Source organism: Dendroctonus ponderosae, unplaced genomic scaffold (assembly GCF_020466585.1).
Source record: "Dendroctonus ponderosae isolate FM_Combo_2020 unplaced genomic scaffold, Dpon_F_20191213v2 Dpon_F_20191213_1, whole genome shotgun sequence".
In the NCBI taxonomy this organism is placed as follows: domain Eukaryota; kingdom Metazoa; phylum Arthropoda; class Insecta; order Coleoptera; family Curculionidae; genus Dendroctonus; species Dendroctonus ponderosae.
In genome coordinates, this window is record NW_026017110.1 from 11,982,500 (window position 1) to 12,000,588 (window position 18,089).

The 18,089-nt window shown below is 33.8% G+C and overlaps 2 protein-coding genes across 3 annotated transcripts in view; one reads left to right on the forward strand and one right to left on the reverse strand.

Annotated features, from left to right (window-relative positions):
* Positions 1–18,089, reverse strand: part of LOC109533679 — a gene marked incomplete at its 3' end in the record, with an annotated part of 304,359 nt that overhangs the window by 57,953 nt on the left and 228,317 nt on the right. Inside the window, 1 exon segment of the mRNA XM_048661449.1 lies at positions 3,439–3,651. Coding sequence (XP_048517406.1) covers positions 3,439–3,640 — 202 coding nt within the window.
* LOC109533684 (phosphoglycolate phosphatase 2) overlaps positions 13,168–18,089 on the forward strand; it is a 9,536-nt gene continuing 4,614 nt past the window's right edge. Inside the window, exons 1-3 of one of the 2 annotated variants that reach the window (XM_048661448.1) lie at positions 13,168–13,344; positions 14,671–14,789; positions 14,865–15,038. In XM_048661448.1, coding sequence (XP_048517405.1) covers positions 13,254–13,344; positions 14,671–14,789; positions 14,865–15,038 — 384 coding nt within the window. In that variant the 5' untranslated portion in view covers positions 13,168–13,253. The remainder of the gene's footprint in view (positions 13,345–14,670; positions 14,790–14,864; positions 15,039–18,089) is intronic. The other variant, XM_048661447.1, reaches the window with a different exon arrangement.

Genomic DNA, 18,089 nt, shown 5'->3' on the forward strand with positions numbered 1-18,089 from the left:
GGGTTCAAAAAACTGTTACCTCCGAAAAATTTAATTTCAGTAAACAAAGGAAGCAGGTCTCAGTCCAGTGTTTCGGATTACCTTACGAGGCAAAGATATTTTCTTATTAAGGTCATGAAATGAACGGTAACGTTTAATATGACTAAGCAGCTATGTATTTTACACCTACTGCCGCTATTGAAATCCGCAACAATATGAGGACTCTTTAAGTACAGCCTATTTGACAAAAGATAATTTTTCAATTGATTTCTCAGAGTGATAAAAGATGGATAAAACTTGAAATTGAAAATAATATCAATAAGTAGCAAAATCGGGTAATCAGATTAGCGGTTTTGCCCAGTATTTATGGACTAGAATTAAAGCTAAAGTGTTAAGTGAGTTTTCACGCAATCAGAAAATTACACTATCTGAAGTTGAGAGTGAAATGAATGAGCAGTCTATTGACGATTTGCAAGCAGATTTGTGTTGCACAGTCACATCCTAATATTAAAAATGCATGTAAGGAGTTTATGGATTTCGTGTCATCGTTTTACTCTTTTCTGCTATGGTCGTTTGATAGATAACTGACGAAGTGACTACCAAAACGTCGAGTGAACAAATTTATAAGAATAACCAGTGTGAATAAGGTGATACGGCCTGAGGCACATCAAGCGAAAGAAACTGGAAAGGAAAGTGAATGAATCCGAAAAAAGGAGAAAAATTGAAGAACATCCAACAACTGTACAATGCTGCAACCGATACAAAGACTTATTCAATTTCCAGGCGCTAGCGAAAGATCTAAAAGTTTGAACAGTGAAGAAAACCGAAACTGGAGGTGTAGTAAAACGGACTGAAATTATCTAGTTTAAAGTTTCAAAAAACCATCCACAACATATTCTTTCTCGAGAAGTTTCAATATTTTCTACTTGAAACGTCCTCACGCAGTTAAACTCAGAAATTCAAAATTAATTAATCAAGCAAATAAACTATCTGAAAAAAAATAAGCAAATCTACAATGCGTGTGTGTGAAAACCTTGAGTCGCAAGTTTCAATAAACCAAAACACCTCTATCATTCATAAGGAGTTTATATAATTATCACATATACAATTGTATATTTATATGTAACTATATATTGTATTATATATTATGTACATATTTTATATCGAATTATATAATAGATGCATAGATTTATAAATTGATTTATGCAGAACGTTTATGAATGTTTGTACATTAGAATAAACATTTATCTCATTATTCTGTTTTTTTATAATATTCTACATTTATTTGGTATTTCCAGTAAAGATTTTAATTTCCGAGAAAGACAATGGAAAAGACGAAATTCAGGATTCAAATTAATTTTACTCTCGCAGATGTCAATATTAGATTTATTTTTTTGAGTTCGTTATAAAATTAAACCATGGAATAAATCAAAAAATTAGAAAACATAATTGCGCAATTATCAAATAAAATCACATAACTATAATTTAGCGAATATCTTTGAACTTTCATGGTGAAATGTTACAGAAAAATGCGATACGACACTTCGTAAAGCATAAAAATGTAAAACAATCATACGTAAAACATGAAAAGTTAAAATGCTTTCATGCCAAAAGTTAATTTAAAAGAGGTGGTTTAAAAACAAAGCTGACATTTTTCCTTTAACATCTCAATTAAAGGAGTGTATGGTTGTAGATGTATTTCGCTAAACTCTCCTATGTAAACCAGGCCACATGTGAAATAGCAGCACATTGAAATAATGGATTTTGCCTAACGTTCCATTTTCTATGTTAGACATATTTTGGTTTTCAAATACTTTGAATTACTGTTCACTTACGTAGTAAAATAGTTGTTTACTAGTCAGTTTTGTTAAAAGATTTACAACGTCACAACTGGTGAGTGTAATGAAGTTATATGTGTTTCGTGTACTAATATCGAGCTTCAAAAGTATTTTATTTTGTGCGGATACTGCAAAATGCAAATTAATAAATAAGTCATCGGAACGGTGTAAGCGTTCAAGCAAACCACTTCTACAGGAAACAGGAAGAAATTCTACCGAACGATGGCCTAAAAACCCGAAAACCCATTAGTATCAATAATTAAGTTATTTTGTGAACATTTTAATGACCTTTTATTGAGCTTTGGAGTTGCAAATTAAATTTTAATTTTGTGTATTTAATTTGGATGCACGTCATACAAATCGGGAAGCTATTCTTGGAACACTCAGGACATAGCAGTCTGATGAGATGACTGTTGGTATTATATTTTGGTGAATTTTTCGATTGTTAATAATTGTTAGTTACTTTATATATTCTCATTACGTATACAAGGTGATTCAAAATTGGCGTCATTCCTCTGGAGGTGTTGTCTGGCGCTGTTATAGAATAATTGTTATTAAAAACTGAGAAATTTGCAAAAAACTATATCAAAAATACGGCAACAATGTTTTTAAGGTAATCCGCCTAATTAATATTGACGAAACACCTGTTGCTTCGTAATTATTTAATCTCCGGTAACCATACAGAGTGACAATGAGATAGACAAGGATAAACGGTAAATTCAACAAGATTCGTTGACTGCGGAACGTACTTTCGAAATGTCAACCTGTTCTCATAACCTCGAATTGGTTGAATGGTTAACTCCAAACAAGCTAGTGCCCGTGTAATCTCCTTATTATCCACTCTTATCAAGCAGCTTCTCGTATTCAGTTTATTAACTCCTGCACCATTTATATCTCTTTGTGCTGTGTGTATCGTACAAACATGGTAGCAATGTAGCCCTTCCTCGGTATTTATTTGGTGCTTGGGAAAGTGTCAGTTATTCTGCTCTGAGTACCCCTGGAAGTCCCTTATTCGATTATGTTCAATACTTGTTGCTCGGTGCCTGGAACTTGAAAATGGATTGTCGTCCACTATTTTCCTGGAACCACTCTCCTCGCCCTTTGTTGGCGTGAGTTCTTTCAGCTTCTGCTATGTTAATGTAGCATTTCCCCTGAACTAATCGCATATCCGCAAATTTGTGAAAGAAATTTGAAAGTAAGTCACAGTTTGACAAATTATTGTTATTGTTGATAAGGGCTATCCACCTGTAACTACCTGTTGACGACAAAAAACATCATCGCCGCTGTGACTTTTCATCAAAAAATTGTAGAAGAGAACTTTTTTGATACGAAAAAATTTCGCAATTTGAAGCAAAGATCGTAATTTTTCTTTTTGAACGCTTAAGTATTCCAATATGCTACCAATTAAACATGGAACAATTTCAAAATAATGCTTAATAACAAAGTTGAAATTCGATCTTCAACTGTTAATATCTTCTAGAAATTTTAGAAAAAAAAATTTTCATTACCTTTCTCGTACTCCCCAAGTGAGCCTGTATCACCCCTTTAAAGAAATGACGCCAATTCTGAATCACCTTGTATTCTTGCACAATATTTAATTTCTTGCTGTCCAGTTTCTTACCTTTAAATTCCTTCTGCGCTTGTGCTAACAAGGAAGCAAAAATTTGACTTTCCACTGGGCGAGCAATATCGTCATCACTGGAGCTACAGTCTCTCTCATTTCTCCATTCCAGGCTACGCTGCCTTCTCATACCAGTCAGCTCCTTGTTAGAAGGCTTGCCCCTTCTGTTCCAAGATCCACCACCAGTTGACCGTTTATTCATTGTTCCCTCATCTGAAATTAAAGTACATTTCATCAGTGTTGGTAATTTATTAGAGCTGGAAGTTCATGTTAGCTTTATATAGGTTCTCAAAAGCAACTTATCTTCTTCATTTAGAAATTCCCGTCAAGTTAAAATGATCAGCTTGTTACAAATGCACGTAGATGAAAATTTACGTTATGGCACAAAGCCGTTATTGTCATTCTGGACTATAACCAATATCGCTACGGTTTGATCAATGAGCAAAACATGAGTAGACAGACAGCAAAATGGGCGAAGTCGATTATAACATCCCTACATTATCGCAGATAACGTACAACTCTCCAACGTGGTGCTTAGTGGACGCGACATGACTTATGTTACAGATTGCTAAATAAAAATGATTACAATATATTAACCAAAGTTGTTACATACGCTTCTGGATAGTGTTTCTTTTCGCTTAGTTCGCTATTATCAAAATGTGCCTTCATATGCACTTGTCCGTAAGATACATAAAGATAAAATCAGTAGGGTAAATGCTCAACTGGAAAAAGAACGTCCTCGATGCAAAATACGAAATAAGTTGTTGTCGTCTCCTTTGGCCATGATTGCCGGTGCGGAAATTTTCTGGTTCCTTTATCACTTCCAGACCCTGAGTGCTCCCTCCAATTATTGCTTTCGTGTATGACCCCATAACCTGCGGGAATAATTGTGAGGGTCGCTAAAGAATTTCTGATTATGCCACGAGTATGTCAACCTGATGTGTATATTGGATTTTTATGCGAAAAATAGATTTCCATTAAATGGAACTGAACTAGGCGTCGAGCTCGTATTTTCTAATATTGAAGTTGGAACCGTAATACGCAATACCATATTCTAAGGTATGCTGCCAGTCATTGTCAACATTTATCGCAACGAGAATTGACGAATAATATTAAGAGTTGATTTTTTAACTATTCATACCTACATAAGAAATTGAATCACCGGAGACATAAAACACGTTTAGAAATAGAAATATCTAACTTGTAAGATATTGGATATAGACATATTGATGGATTCTTTTGGGACGGTAGAGGTAATCGCAACTAATAGCTGGCTAAGTTAAGAGAAATATATGTATAAACAATTTTAAATAAAAGAAAAATTAAACAATTAAGACAGCGCTAAGTTCGATAGAAATAGCCACTCCTGCCAATCTCTCTTTAGAGATTGAAACTGCTTATATAAAAAAAACCGCTGTTGTCAGGCATGAAAAAAGGATCTCAGTATTTGCGCTACTAATTCCACTAACTCCACACTTTTTAGGCGAACAAAAATATCTTCCAATATTAAACTACAATGGTAGTTAGCAGGCAATAAAGAAATAATGATGCTGTAAAGTAATGTTATGAGGTGAAGGTGAGCGGTTCTCTGATAAATCAAGCAATATAACAAACCTGTAATGAAAATATGAATTGATTTGCAGGAATTGCACACTGTTTTCGAAAGTCGATTGTTAAAACAAATTGGACACACGAAATTCGTTTAAATCTATTAAAGTTGTAAATTTAAAGGGCATTAGCAAAGTAAGTTTTTATGCTGCTTTTAGTTACATATGTTACCTATTTCGATGACGCATAAAGCAACAGGCAAATGTTAATTAAAAAAATAAATTACAGGAGCAAACAAATACATTGTTGTTAAATCGCTTATTTCGAATTTTTACTAATATTTTCAACGTTTACGGGCTATATCTTTATTTTCGTATTTTTTTTCTCTATTCCTTAAATACCCGAAGACAATACCCTCAGACACGTAACGTGTAATGTCTGTAATTATGAAAAAATGAGAGGCGGGAAATTTTACGGGTTAAAATAATTGAAAAAAAATCACTTACACACGTGAATTGCAGGTATCAGAAACTCATTAAAAAAATATAAGCCTAGCCTTCTCAAGCCCCTTCCATGTTTATGGAGTTCGAATCGGAAGAAAAAATGTTGGCGCCTTATGTTTCGTCCAAGTTTCGAAACTAGCCTTCTTCTAGCGGTTATTTGTCCAGAATTGGCCTTCCTTAGTTCTTCCCATTTCGTTCTATTCTGGGCCATTATCATCCATGGAAGTCCTGCCACCTTTTTTATGTCGTCGTACCAACGTGTGATACGTCTATCCCTCGCTCTTCTGCCGGCCCATGGCCTCCATCGCAACACTCTTCCATTCCACATGTTAACCTTTATTCGCTCTATTATTTTTGTTATTTTAGACTTGTTTCTAATTAACTTGTTTCGTTTGTTGTCACGCACAGAAACGCCTAATGTTCTTCTTTCATATTTTTTTGGGATAATCTGAGCTTGTTCACCATTTGCCCTGTGAAGGTCCATCTTTGAGCGCCGTATGTGGATACTGGCAACACGCGTTGGTCGAAAAGTTTTGATCTCAGATACAGGGGTATTTTTTTGTTGATAAGTATATTTTTTATTTTTGCGAAAACCCCCCATTCTAATCTAATTCTCCTTTCGATTTTGATGTCTTTCCAAGAGTTATTCGTTGGCCTAAGTATATATAGTCTTTTACATTCTCTATTTTGTTGTTGTATATTATGATATTGGGATCCTCCGGACACATTTTATTCATATTGATTTTCTTTGATTTTTGGTTCAGATCTGTAATAATTTTTTCCACGTGTTCAGCGTTGTTGGCTAACAGGACTATTTCATCTGCGTATCTGAGATGTGTTAATCTCTCGCCGTCGATGCTGACTCCCCCTCTTATGGCCAGTCAAACTCGTTGAAAATTCCTTCTAGGACCAGCGTAAACAGTTTGAGTGATATTGTGTCGCCCTGTTTGATTCCCCTTTGCACGGCAAAGGAATCTGTTGTTTTGTTTATTTTCACTGCCGCTTTTGCGATTCTGAGAATCTCTTCCAGTATATTTGTGCATCTATGGTCCACACATGTTCAATAGAATCGAATGCTTTCTCGTAACCTATGAAGGCTGTGTACAATAGCATGTTGCATTCTGTCATTTTCGCATTTAAGATTTTGAAGGTCAAGAGATGATCGCATGTGCTGAAGCCCTTTCTAAATAATGCCGCCTGTTCTTCAGGTCGATAGCCATCGAGTTTGCTGCTGATCCTGATGACGATGATTCTCGTGAACAATTTATAGATGTGTAAAAGCAAACAAATTGGCCTATAATTCGGAAGTGTCGAGTCTCCTTTCTTGTAGAGTAGGATGATTATGGATTTATTCCAGGTTTTAGGTATTTCTTGGGTTTCAAAGCAAGTTGAAAAGTATCTTTAGCTTGGGGATGATTGTTTCTTCTGCCTCCTTGACCTATTAATATGCCGTCGCCTCCAGAGGCCCTGCTATATTTTAATATTTTAAGACCATGTTGTATTTCCTCCTCTGTTATTTTGGGGATGTCGTCCGACCCCACATTTCTCACTTTCTTAAATGTAATCGTTTCTGGTTTCTTTAGTTTTGAGGTGTATAGGTCTTGGTAAAATTCCTTGGTGATCTTTAGTATTTCGTTTTTATTTCTGGTTTCCCAGTGCATGAAGTCTTTTCGTGCACTCTTTCCTGCCGTTGTTCCTCCGTAGCCATCTATTTTTTTTTATTATTTTCCCTTGCATATTCTACTTCTGTTATGTAGTTTCCTTCCAGATCCTTGCGTATCATTTTTCTTGCTTCTCTTCCGATTTCGCGGAAGTTTTCTGTGTTTTGTTTGCCCTTTTTTTGCTGTTTTTCTCGTTTTCTTTCTTGCGACATTGAGTGCTGTATCTTTAATTATCGTTGTTAGGCATGTTGCCATTTCATTTATATTTGTTGGACTTAAATTTTCGCTTCATTTGGCTTTCAATTCGGTTTCGTATATGATTTTCGTTTCTTTCAGAGTGCTGCTATCTCTGAGTATGTGTTGTGTTTAATATATCTTCATCTTTTCACCTTATGTATGGATAATTTAGCTCTGATTATCCTGTGGTCGCTTCCTGTGTTGAAGGAGTTTAGAACTGAGATATCGGTTACAATTTTCTTGGATGATGTTAGGATATAATCGATTTCGTTACGTGTTCTGCTGCCAGGGTTCATGCATGTCCATTTCCATTGCGTTTGTTTAAGAAAAAAGGTGTTCATTGCATAAAGTCTTTTGTTTTCAAGAAAGTTGCATAACATATGTCTTCGCGGGTTTCTTTCTTCTAGTCCTTGATTGCCCGTGTAGTGTTCGTCATCGGATAGCTTTTTCCCAACAATAGCGTTGAATAAGCAGGTCAAGAAACTAGTATTTATTTTATATAATAAATCACGCCACTCAAATTAGGCAATGACGGTCTAGAAGCCGCCAACAAATTTACATTTGCATGGGAACGATCCATTGATTTATTGCTAATCTTACACTACTGAGCAAAAAAATCTAAAAATCGAAAAAAAAACTCATGTATTTTGGGAAAGTTGATTTTAGTATTTATAAAACGAAAATTGGAGGAATCCGTACTCGGGAATTCCATTCATCCCAACGCCGGCAAAATACTGATGTCAAAAATCTCCAGCTTTCATGCAATTAAAATTATGGGAATGACTAGAAAATACCATGCAAAAAGTAAATCATAATGTTGGATTATTATTATGATAAAAATTCCTGTTAATATGTTCAATATTCAAGAGACCTAGTAATATCTTTAACTAACATTTTATATGATATGTGTGCCGGTATAAAAATGTATCTATTTTTAAGCAAACAGGTCAGTTCGTTCAGCTTTAAATGCCAAACCTCATTCAACAATAAGTAATTTGCTTGTTACCCTAATTGCCCCGAGCTATGACATTATTGCCTTCAAAGGGTGCATAAAATTGTTTTGTTGACCATCGCAGGAAGGGTTGGAATGTTTTCCTATTTACAGAACAACGGGGTGAAACTGCATCAGCGATTAAAGCCATAGGGTGCTAGAAATTAATTCGCTATATTAGATTCGAGACAGGAAATTTAAATGTTATTAAATTAAACCCTCGACGTTTGAACAGAAGTGTTCGTGTATGAGAGAACTACAAAAGATTAGTGAATTGGAACCGATCAAAAGCACTAGGGCTATGAGAGAATATCTTTTGAATCCAGGTAAGTCTTGTTTTCTGATTGTCTAATATTGGTTGGCTCTCAAGAATTCAATCTTCTGGGATTTCATCTTCTGGGATCTGGGATTTCAAAGCTTAATAATAAATGACGAAAGTCATTAACTTATTAGCTCATTAATTTTTGTAATTTAGTATCTTATATTCTAAGAATCAATAGTATTCACAAAGTTTCGTAAACTATTATAAACAAACAAAAGCTCAGGAATTTGCATGATTGCTCAAACTAGGATTATTCTTCTGGGTGGTCTTGTCTGGCGCTGTTAGCAAGAACAGACAAAATGTTGAACACTGAATAAGTGCTCTCAACAAAAATTACCTTCTTACAAAAACTAAGTTACAAATTCTAACAAACAAGTTACAAATTCAAAAAAAAGAACAGTCAACAATGACGGTATTTGGATAAACATTTTATACATATCCGCTACTGAATTAGTGACAAATGAAAGGTGGATCAAAGATATCTGAGATACCATGATTGTCATCCAATATGTGCCTGAGTGCTTCACTGCCTCAATAGTTTGTATTGCAAGTAAGACGCATAAAATTGAACTAAAATCTTATGTTAAAAGCTGGAGTTCTTAGGTCAAGGTATGTCCTAGCTTAACTGCATTTTAGTTTAAAGGGGACAAATCTTGACAAGAAGCCACCTATATGCTGTCCTCTTTCCCATAAGCTATTCTAGACGGAAAGATGGATAGAAAAGGAGAACCTTGTAGTAAAATGGCATGGTTAAATAACCTACGGCCTCCGATTAATACAACAGAAGAAGGCTTTTAAGAGCTGGTTGTGAGAAACCACGGATAACGATGAGCTCTGCTAGGTATATGGAACGACGACTTGCAAGCAGCAGAAGACGTTGAGGTCTGGAACTAGTGGACTCAAAAATAGTTAAATGAAAAATAAAACTGGGTGTAACGAGGGTCCGATTGAAAGAGTTTGTCTGATATCTAGCAATACAATATGCACAGCAGTTTCATAAAATGTTCTGATTGAAATGAACACGACAGTAAACTTTATTATTAGTGATTTTGTAGTAAAAGTGTAAAACTGCCATCCAGTTATTTCAAACATTACTGTTCGGTTTTAGCAGTTGACAATTGCTCAACCGAAGTTATCAAACTTGGTACAAACATACTGTTTTAGTCAAACAAATTTAACCTTTAGTTGAACTAAGCTCCTGAACTAAAAAAGCTTGAAATAATGACGTTCAATTCACTACAAATAACTGTTCGGTAAATTTCAATTCATTTAATTATCTTCTCCGACTATTATTTTGTAGGAATTTTGACTCAAAGCTTAAGTACAGACAAAACGCAAACGCTTTTAACAGGAAATCATAATGAAAAGTAAATATAACGGAATGAGCACTATAACCAAGGTATGCTTGAGAAACTTCTTTGGAGTTAAACCGTAAGAGAAAACGTGAGCTTTATCTTGAAACCGGAAGCAAACGCGAATGCAATTAACCAACTTTCTCAGACAAAGGCAATTAGTTGACAAAACAACCTCGTTCCCGTAAAGTAATTAGGAAATCGGTCGAATTACTCATTAAAATAATAGATGTAACTCGGTAAACGGAAAGAGGCTGAAAAATAACAAGCTCAATTAGATAATGAGCTGAAAAGTTTCTGGAGGAAAAATACTTTAGGCATTTTGTGCGGCATCTCCGCAAATAAGAACGGATATGATATAAGAGGAGCCATTTAAAATTTTTAGATTTATTAAGCTAAAAAGTTAGCTCGGAAATTGTTGGGCCAAGAGCTTTTGGCATTGTAAAGTTTACATGTTTTGGTTTTAATGATGTAAAGTTCAAGTCGCAATCGGGAACCTAATGATATATCTTTAAACATCCGTATATTTCCTTGATGCTTGAAATGCAGTTTTTCTTTTACAAAATTATGTAGTGTGCCCTATCAGTTCTAAACTGCACACATTTATATTAATTGTAGGAGAAGAGTGTTAAACGGCCGGTATAAGAATTTAATTCTGGATCGTTGTAGTTGTTCGTCACCACTTTTTGAGGAACGACTAGGATTCATTAACTGAGTTGGTCATTTCACAAGATCCAGATAGGGTTTAAGCTATATGGTAAACTAACAAATTGTTTTTCATCAAACCACGTGCCTTTCTACTGCAACAAGTAATTGCTCTAAACAAGCAGTAATATAGGAATAAACATACGAACAGATTGGAATCCCAGTTTAACTATTTTTCAATAGTCTTCAGCGGTTTTGGTTATAGTGTTTTTAGCAGTTAGTTAGTGTACCATCTGAACAAACACAGTGACAAAATGTAATCAATTTTTCTTATAATTGGTATTTGTTACTGCGGGACATAAGGGCACTTTCCTTAGACGCAGAAATGAATATAGTGAATAAGACATGATTTTTGATGGAGTTAAATTCAATGGAAACAGCAGAAAATTCTTTTAGATTTACTTTATCGTTGATATAACTGACGGATATATTTTGTGCAAAAGTATATTTCAGCTTCGCAGCAAAATGATAATAATACAGACAAAAAATAACTTGAATAGATCACATTTCGCAGAACATCCAACTTCATTTTCTAGTAATTCCGTTTTTGCTGAGCGTCTCAGGGGTAAATTTTAATATTGAATGTATTGTTGAGTTATTATCAAGGGATTTGCCAAGCGAATGTATCTGAAAAATGACTATCATTAGCGAATATAACTTTTAGATGTTGCAAGTCACTCGTAATGCAATTTATATTTGTAAAATCGCGGAAACACAACCCTCGAGTTACGAAAGTGATGGAGAATTTGTAAGAAAATCTTTAACGACCGCCCGGGGATGATGGATGGATATTTCCAGTCGTATTTGATTAGATGAAGGAATCAGGACCATTTTGTTTTAGTTAACCATGAGTTTCCATATTGTGCTCTCATTTCAAAACGAATTCAACAGCACTGCCATTATTTTCCAGTAGAAAGTCGCAGCGTTAGTAATGCAACTTCAGTTTGGTGACAAATTTAGGATCAATCACACGTAAATATCCTTGCACAAACGGAAATAAATCTAAACAAACTGTAGTCACAAAGTAAAAAGTGTGGCTTCGTAAGGTAACAAAATATACCTTTCGGTGAGGAAACCCTTTCAAAAATGTACTTTGATTCTTAAATGAAGATAAAATCCGCCAAGTCGTCCGTCGCCTAAAGAACACTCGAGAAATTTATGCCGTCATAGTTACAAAGAATCAAGAACATTCTCGCTGAGCTCTTGTAATATCTGCGAAATTTAAGCTGCCTTCCAAAGCCCGAGTGCTCGAGATTCTTTTCATGGTAGGTTTGCTTTGTGTTTAAATAAAGCATTCGAATAAAAAATAAGTGGCATCATTTAGGCGACTTATGATTTCGTTTTAATACTCTTGTATCAGTCGAATGAATCATAAAAAATCATGTTTTTCAGATGAGTGGTGACCATATTTTCTAAAACATTTTGCGTTGAAGAATCAGCTTACAAAATAGGTAACAAATATTCCAAAATTACTTGAAAGCCAATATTATAAATAATTTGTTCAAATTGTAACCTGTTTTCTGAAATTGATCCAAGCAAGTTTTTACTTCTGTTTCATTAATTTGTAGCATTGAATTGGTTTTCCCGAAATGTTCCGAAAAAGATAATTCATTACATCGTCGACATTGACTAGATTGACAGTTAATTTAAAAACAAACAAATTAACTATGGACGGACAATAAGCGACTTTTCATTCTTTTGATGTCACATTTACAATGAACTTTCGACCTAGAGGTTCGACTTGTTGGATAAATTGCATGGTGTTTTCATTATACATTTTACTTAAAAAATAAATTTTAATTAAAGATTTTAATTATTAAAAATATTGTTAATGGAAATTAACATTTCTTTTGAAAAATTTACTACAAGAATTATTTATTTAACCGCTCACAAGTTTTCAAAACAACAGAAAAATTAAACAATCATCAAGTATTATTTATGCAAAAAACTTTAATATTATTTGTTTGGTTAAACTTGAATCATTTGTTCAAAATTCCTAGTTTATTCATCAACAAAGAATTTTTTTATCAACTTATTAAAAAATGAATATAGGAACTAATTTTTTTATTTCAGAACCTTTGATATCGAATTATAGCGAACCATTTACCACTAGCAAATGAGACGTGCCTAATGCCCGAAACTATGCCAATTTTTCTGATTAATTACTTAGTAGTACAGTCTTTTTTGTTAAAAAGAAAAATCAGCAACTAACTGAATGAATGTTGGGAATGAAAGACTTAGCACACGTTTAATAACACTGCGTCACATTTGAAATTATCTCTTAATAGATATCTCCATTAAATAGATGACCTATATAAGTATATTTACACCAAAAGTTATATAAACACAATATTCGGTTATTAATAAATTCGCTTTATTTATCATGAAAATATTGAACTTTTAAGATAAGTAATATTTTCGAAAGCTACTGAAGTCACTATCGTAAACAGTACGACGAATTTTTATTATCACTCTCACTAGTTCTTAGAGAGGAAAATGAAGTATACTAAAAATTTAGTTAGTGAAACAAGGGAGGAAATCATTAGGTTCATAAATTCGTTTGACTTTGTTTTGTGCGACATTGATGGTAAGTGTAGTATCTTTATTTTTCACAAGCAAAGATGCATGTTGTACTTTAATTGATTCATAAACAATGTATTACTTCTAATACACCTATCTTGCATGTGTTTAACGTAAAATTATGAAATTTGATTAGTAAATTTTTACACATCGAACAAATAAACTCAGCTGTAGGCGACGGGTACAAAGAAGCTTATTTGAAATAGCCCTAAACAAAAATAAGTACATATTTTAAAAGGCACACACAAGAAATAAATTCATTAAGTGAATTCGAGCACTTGAACCCCAAACATTTCTCTACCAATGTATTACTACCACTCAAGATTTTGATAGTGGATTTGATTCCACTTTTTTGTGCGTCTGGGTTTTGGTAACAAAATCGATTTTTTTTTCAACTTACAATTGGCTTATTTAAAGATACGCAAATTATATTTTCATTCGTTTACATTAGTTGGCCGTATTCACAAAATCCCTTATTAGGAACTGTACATCGCTTTCAAAACTTGCGACTGACTAAAGTATTTAATCTTTTTGACTCTATTTTAAAGCAATAATTCTATTATCGATGTAATTTCAAGTCAAGGAACTGTGTAATTGTGTATGTAAACTAGCTCTCTAGATCTTAAAAGACTGCTTGAGCTCAATATTTTGATCTAGTGCAAAAAATTCAGAATTTTATATATTTAAATTAAACTTAAAAGTTTGAGTATATGATCTACTTACTAGCTAACGTAAATATATATTATTGATTATTTTTGCGTATCGATTCAATTTAAATTGCTTTTCCAGTTAAATAAATTTGAATGCTACTGATTTACTAAAGTTTTTTAGCGTCTCTGGACATTTTATTTAATGACGTTCAATCATATTTAAGGCAATAATTTTTCAATTGTTGCATTTGCCGTTTAAGCAGTTGATATTTGAAAATGGCTGTCTTGTGCAACCATTTATTCGGTTTATATAACTAATATTCCTGTTCAGTCAAATCGACATAGAAGTTTCATATTCAGTATTCTCCAATTAATTTGGAAAAACGGCTTTTAATAGTCAACATATGCTATCGTATAAAATACATACTTTGAAATTAACGCGTACCGAGCTTTTATATAGCAGTTATGAATGAATCGTGTATGTCCAGATTTGAAAAGGAGCAGCTAGGTGTAATTTCATAAAAACTCTTGAAAACTTACAATAAATGGTGTTCTATGTTTACCCACCACAACTGTATATGTTTAAGATAAAAAGCTGTATTAATGTTTTTGTTAATACCGAAATACCACTTATACACATAATTCCCTTTTTATGGTATCTGAAACCATTATTTATGTTTCAGGAGTTTTATTGTTAGCAACAACCCCACTCACAGGCTCGAATGACTGTATCGACAAGTTGAAAGCTCTTGGCAAGCATATCGGCTTTGTTACAAATAACACCATTACAACATTTGAAGAAGTATTTAAATAAATCTGCATAAAAAAACATGTTGCAGATAAGAATACATTTTATGGAATGCTCTAATAATTCTAGGTCAAACAGAAGCTAAGACATTTTGAAGCTGCTGACCGAGAAATTGTCACTCCTGTTCTTGCCGCGTTGGCATATCTAAAGAAAATTCAGTGTCCGAAGGACATATTTTGCATATGCGGACATGTGCTGCGAGACTCATTGAAAGAGGCTGGTTATAATATTGTAGAAATTAAAGTAAGTTTATTGACATAAAACATGTATGTTAGCACATTGGATTGAAATTCACTCTTCAGGCAAAGGCCGAGTTTAGAGAATGATTGGATTTAGGTTGAATGAATGATGACAAAATATTATATATCTCATATCTACAAGATGGAAAAATTCAAGAATGATACTGGTGATAGAGACTTACCATGTGCTAACATAACATGGTGATAGAATGATCTATTTGAAGTATTTTATGTGCACATAAGATTTGAAGCAACACAATCTAAATAAAATTAATACACAAGTAGAATTACTATCTAGCAATTTAAATATACAGCCGTTCATCTAACTAGACGAAATCGCGTTCAGAAAAAAACCCACTTTCGGAAGGTTTTACACAATATTACATTATACAGGGGGATTCAAAATTGGTGTAATTTCTTTTAAGGGGTAATAGGGGCTCACTTGGAAGGTACGAGAAAAATATTAAGATATTTTTTTCGATCATTTCTAGAAGATATTAACAGCTGAAAATCGAATTTCGACTTTGTTATTAAGCATGATTTTGAAAGTGTTCCATGTTTAATTGGAAGCATACTGGAATACTCAAGCATTCAAAAATAAAAATTACCATCTTTGCTTCAAATTACAAAAATGTTTTATATTCAAAAAGTTCTATTCTACAATTTTTTGATGAAAAGTCAAAGCGGCAGTGATGTTTTTTGGCATTAACAGATAGTTACAGGTGGATAGCCCTTGTCAATAATAGCAATAATTTGGACATAATTGCAGCAGAGCTTTCCAGGGGCAACATTGAACGACAAGTGACAGTTTCACAATTTTGGATCACCCTGTATAATGTAGATACCTATCTGATAACTGTTTTTACGCAGTAAAACAATATATCTTCCATGTTATTCTTTCTAATAAAACTCTTTTCTTTTTTCTTAATAAAACGTCTAAATTGATACAGATGTCAATGAAAGCACTTGGTATGAAATTTAATTAATTCTGTTACATCAAAACTGCTAATTAAAAAAGTGTTCTGAGATCAACAAAAGCTATGAATTAAAATCAAATTATTATTGTTTTTTCACATTTCCAATTTCGCTTTGACATAGGTAAATACGGTACCAATCTAACTGTAGCGCAACCAGACACTTTCTGCAACATGCATAAGTAATATAAAACTTGGAACACCGGATAATTTCAAAAGTAGAGTAATGATAACATTGATGGGAATTGTGTAATTTTTCAGTGAATGTTCCCCTGTTATAATGCAAACAAAGGATAATCATCGTTGTATATGTATAGCTCAAGGCGTTGTTTGTTCTTGATAAATTAACTTTAAAAGATGTATATTTCTTAGGTAGAATGGTTTTGCATGTTATTGCATAGCATTTTTATAATTGGAAATTTAAAACGTCATTCGACAAAGGCTGATGTAACGTAAGCACCTAAAAATGTTCCAAGTAGTTGCACACATCCTACTTTGTTAGATATATGATGAACTAATTTGCACAAAAAAAATTATTTAGTTGACTAATTTCTTAAAAAATATATGGTTATTCATTAAACTTCGATTTGTAAGGTTTTCTGCTATAAAGCTTTTGCCTTGCGATTTTTGCGTAGCACAAAGTAGCAGCTGACAGAAGAAAATTTAAAAGAAACGTCTTGGCGTACTAAGAAATTTCAAAAAAAGAAACTATCGTTGAAGTAGCAACACCAAATTGTTTCCTCAGAATAAACATGAACTCGTTGAGCATTCGAGTTGCGTTGATTACTGTAAAAACATGTTTTGAAAACTGCATTACCCAGTTGAAATAATATTTTATTTGCTTGCATTGCATTATCATATACATGTAAGCATTTATGTCTGTAATATACACAAGGTGTAAATTTGAAAACATCCCACCCTTAATATCTTTTTTGCAGATGAAAAATCGGAAAGACCTATCAATTTATAAGATAGTGCCAAAGTAGATTACATTGGTTTTATTATAGACATTTATCTTCCGTAAATGAAAAGTGATTTTTCTCGAAGTGAAATAATCAATAAATCCAAAATCAATTGTTTAAACTAGATTTTATTCGTGTTATTTAACGATTTAAACGGTGTAACCGAACCTTTTCTTTTAATTACTTGTACTATAAAGAGACCAAAGACATAATTTTTGTTTAAACACTAATCTGAAAACGAAAATCTCAATACAGACCATTTCATTGTTTCTGTAATTTTGAAACGCGATTATTCAGAAACCTGTAAACCTAAAGTAACAAGATAGTAACTAGTGTAAAGAGAATCGAACGCCCTTTAAAACAGTGTGCCACTTGACCCCCTTCCAATTTAAGATTCTAATGGTCTACCCGTCCTAGGAGGTTGAAACAAGGAAGCTAAAAATATTTATTTAAAGTGCGTCCTTTACAAATACAATTGACGGGTCTTTCCGATTCTTCGTATTTTCAACTGTAAGAAAGATATTGTACCGTGGATGGCCGAGTATCTAACTCTTTCTACAGCTTCCAACTTTTATTCCACTCGGTACAACTTTAACTACGGAACAGGAACTAACTAACTTCAAAATTACCGTCAACTTCACAAACAATAACAATAACAGGCGGAGAACTCGCTCTTCCGACTCCCGGAGTTTAACCTCTTCTGCACTCGGACGCTGCTGTCACTTCACTCCCTCTGTCTGGTTCTCGTCGTCGCTTATATAGTTTCCTCTAGGTAACCCAGATAGTTCTCCAAATCTCCAGAAGAGGTGCGAAATTTCCCGCTTGTCAGTGTCATATTTGACAGTAAATGGGGCCCAAATGGGGCTCCCATTTACTGAAATACCATGAATTTCGATCCCCCATTCCAAACGTAAGTACCTCAGGCCATTTCCGTTACACTGCCCCCCTTCTAAACCCTGATTAGGTAACTCCTGGATCATCGTTATATCTGGCCAAACGGTGAATGTGGACAACATTAAATTTTGCCTGAGGGCTCTTCTGGATCCGATATGTGACATCGTTGAGTCTGGTGATTATCGTATAGGGTCCCTCCCAGGAGTTTTGAAGCTTTGGACAACG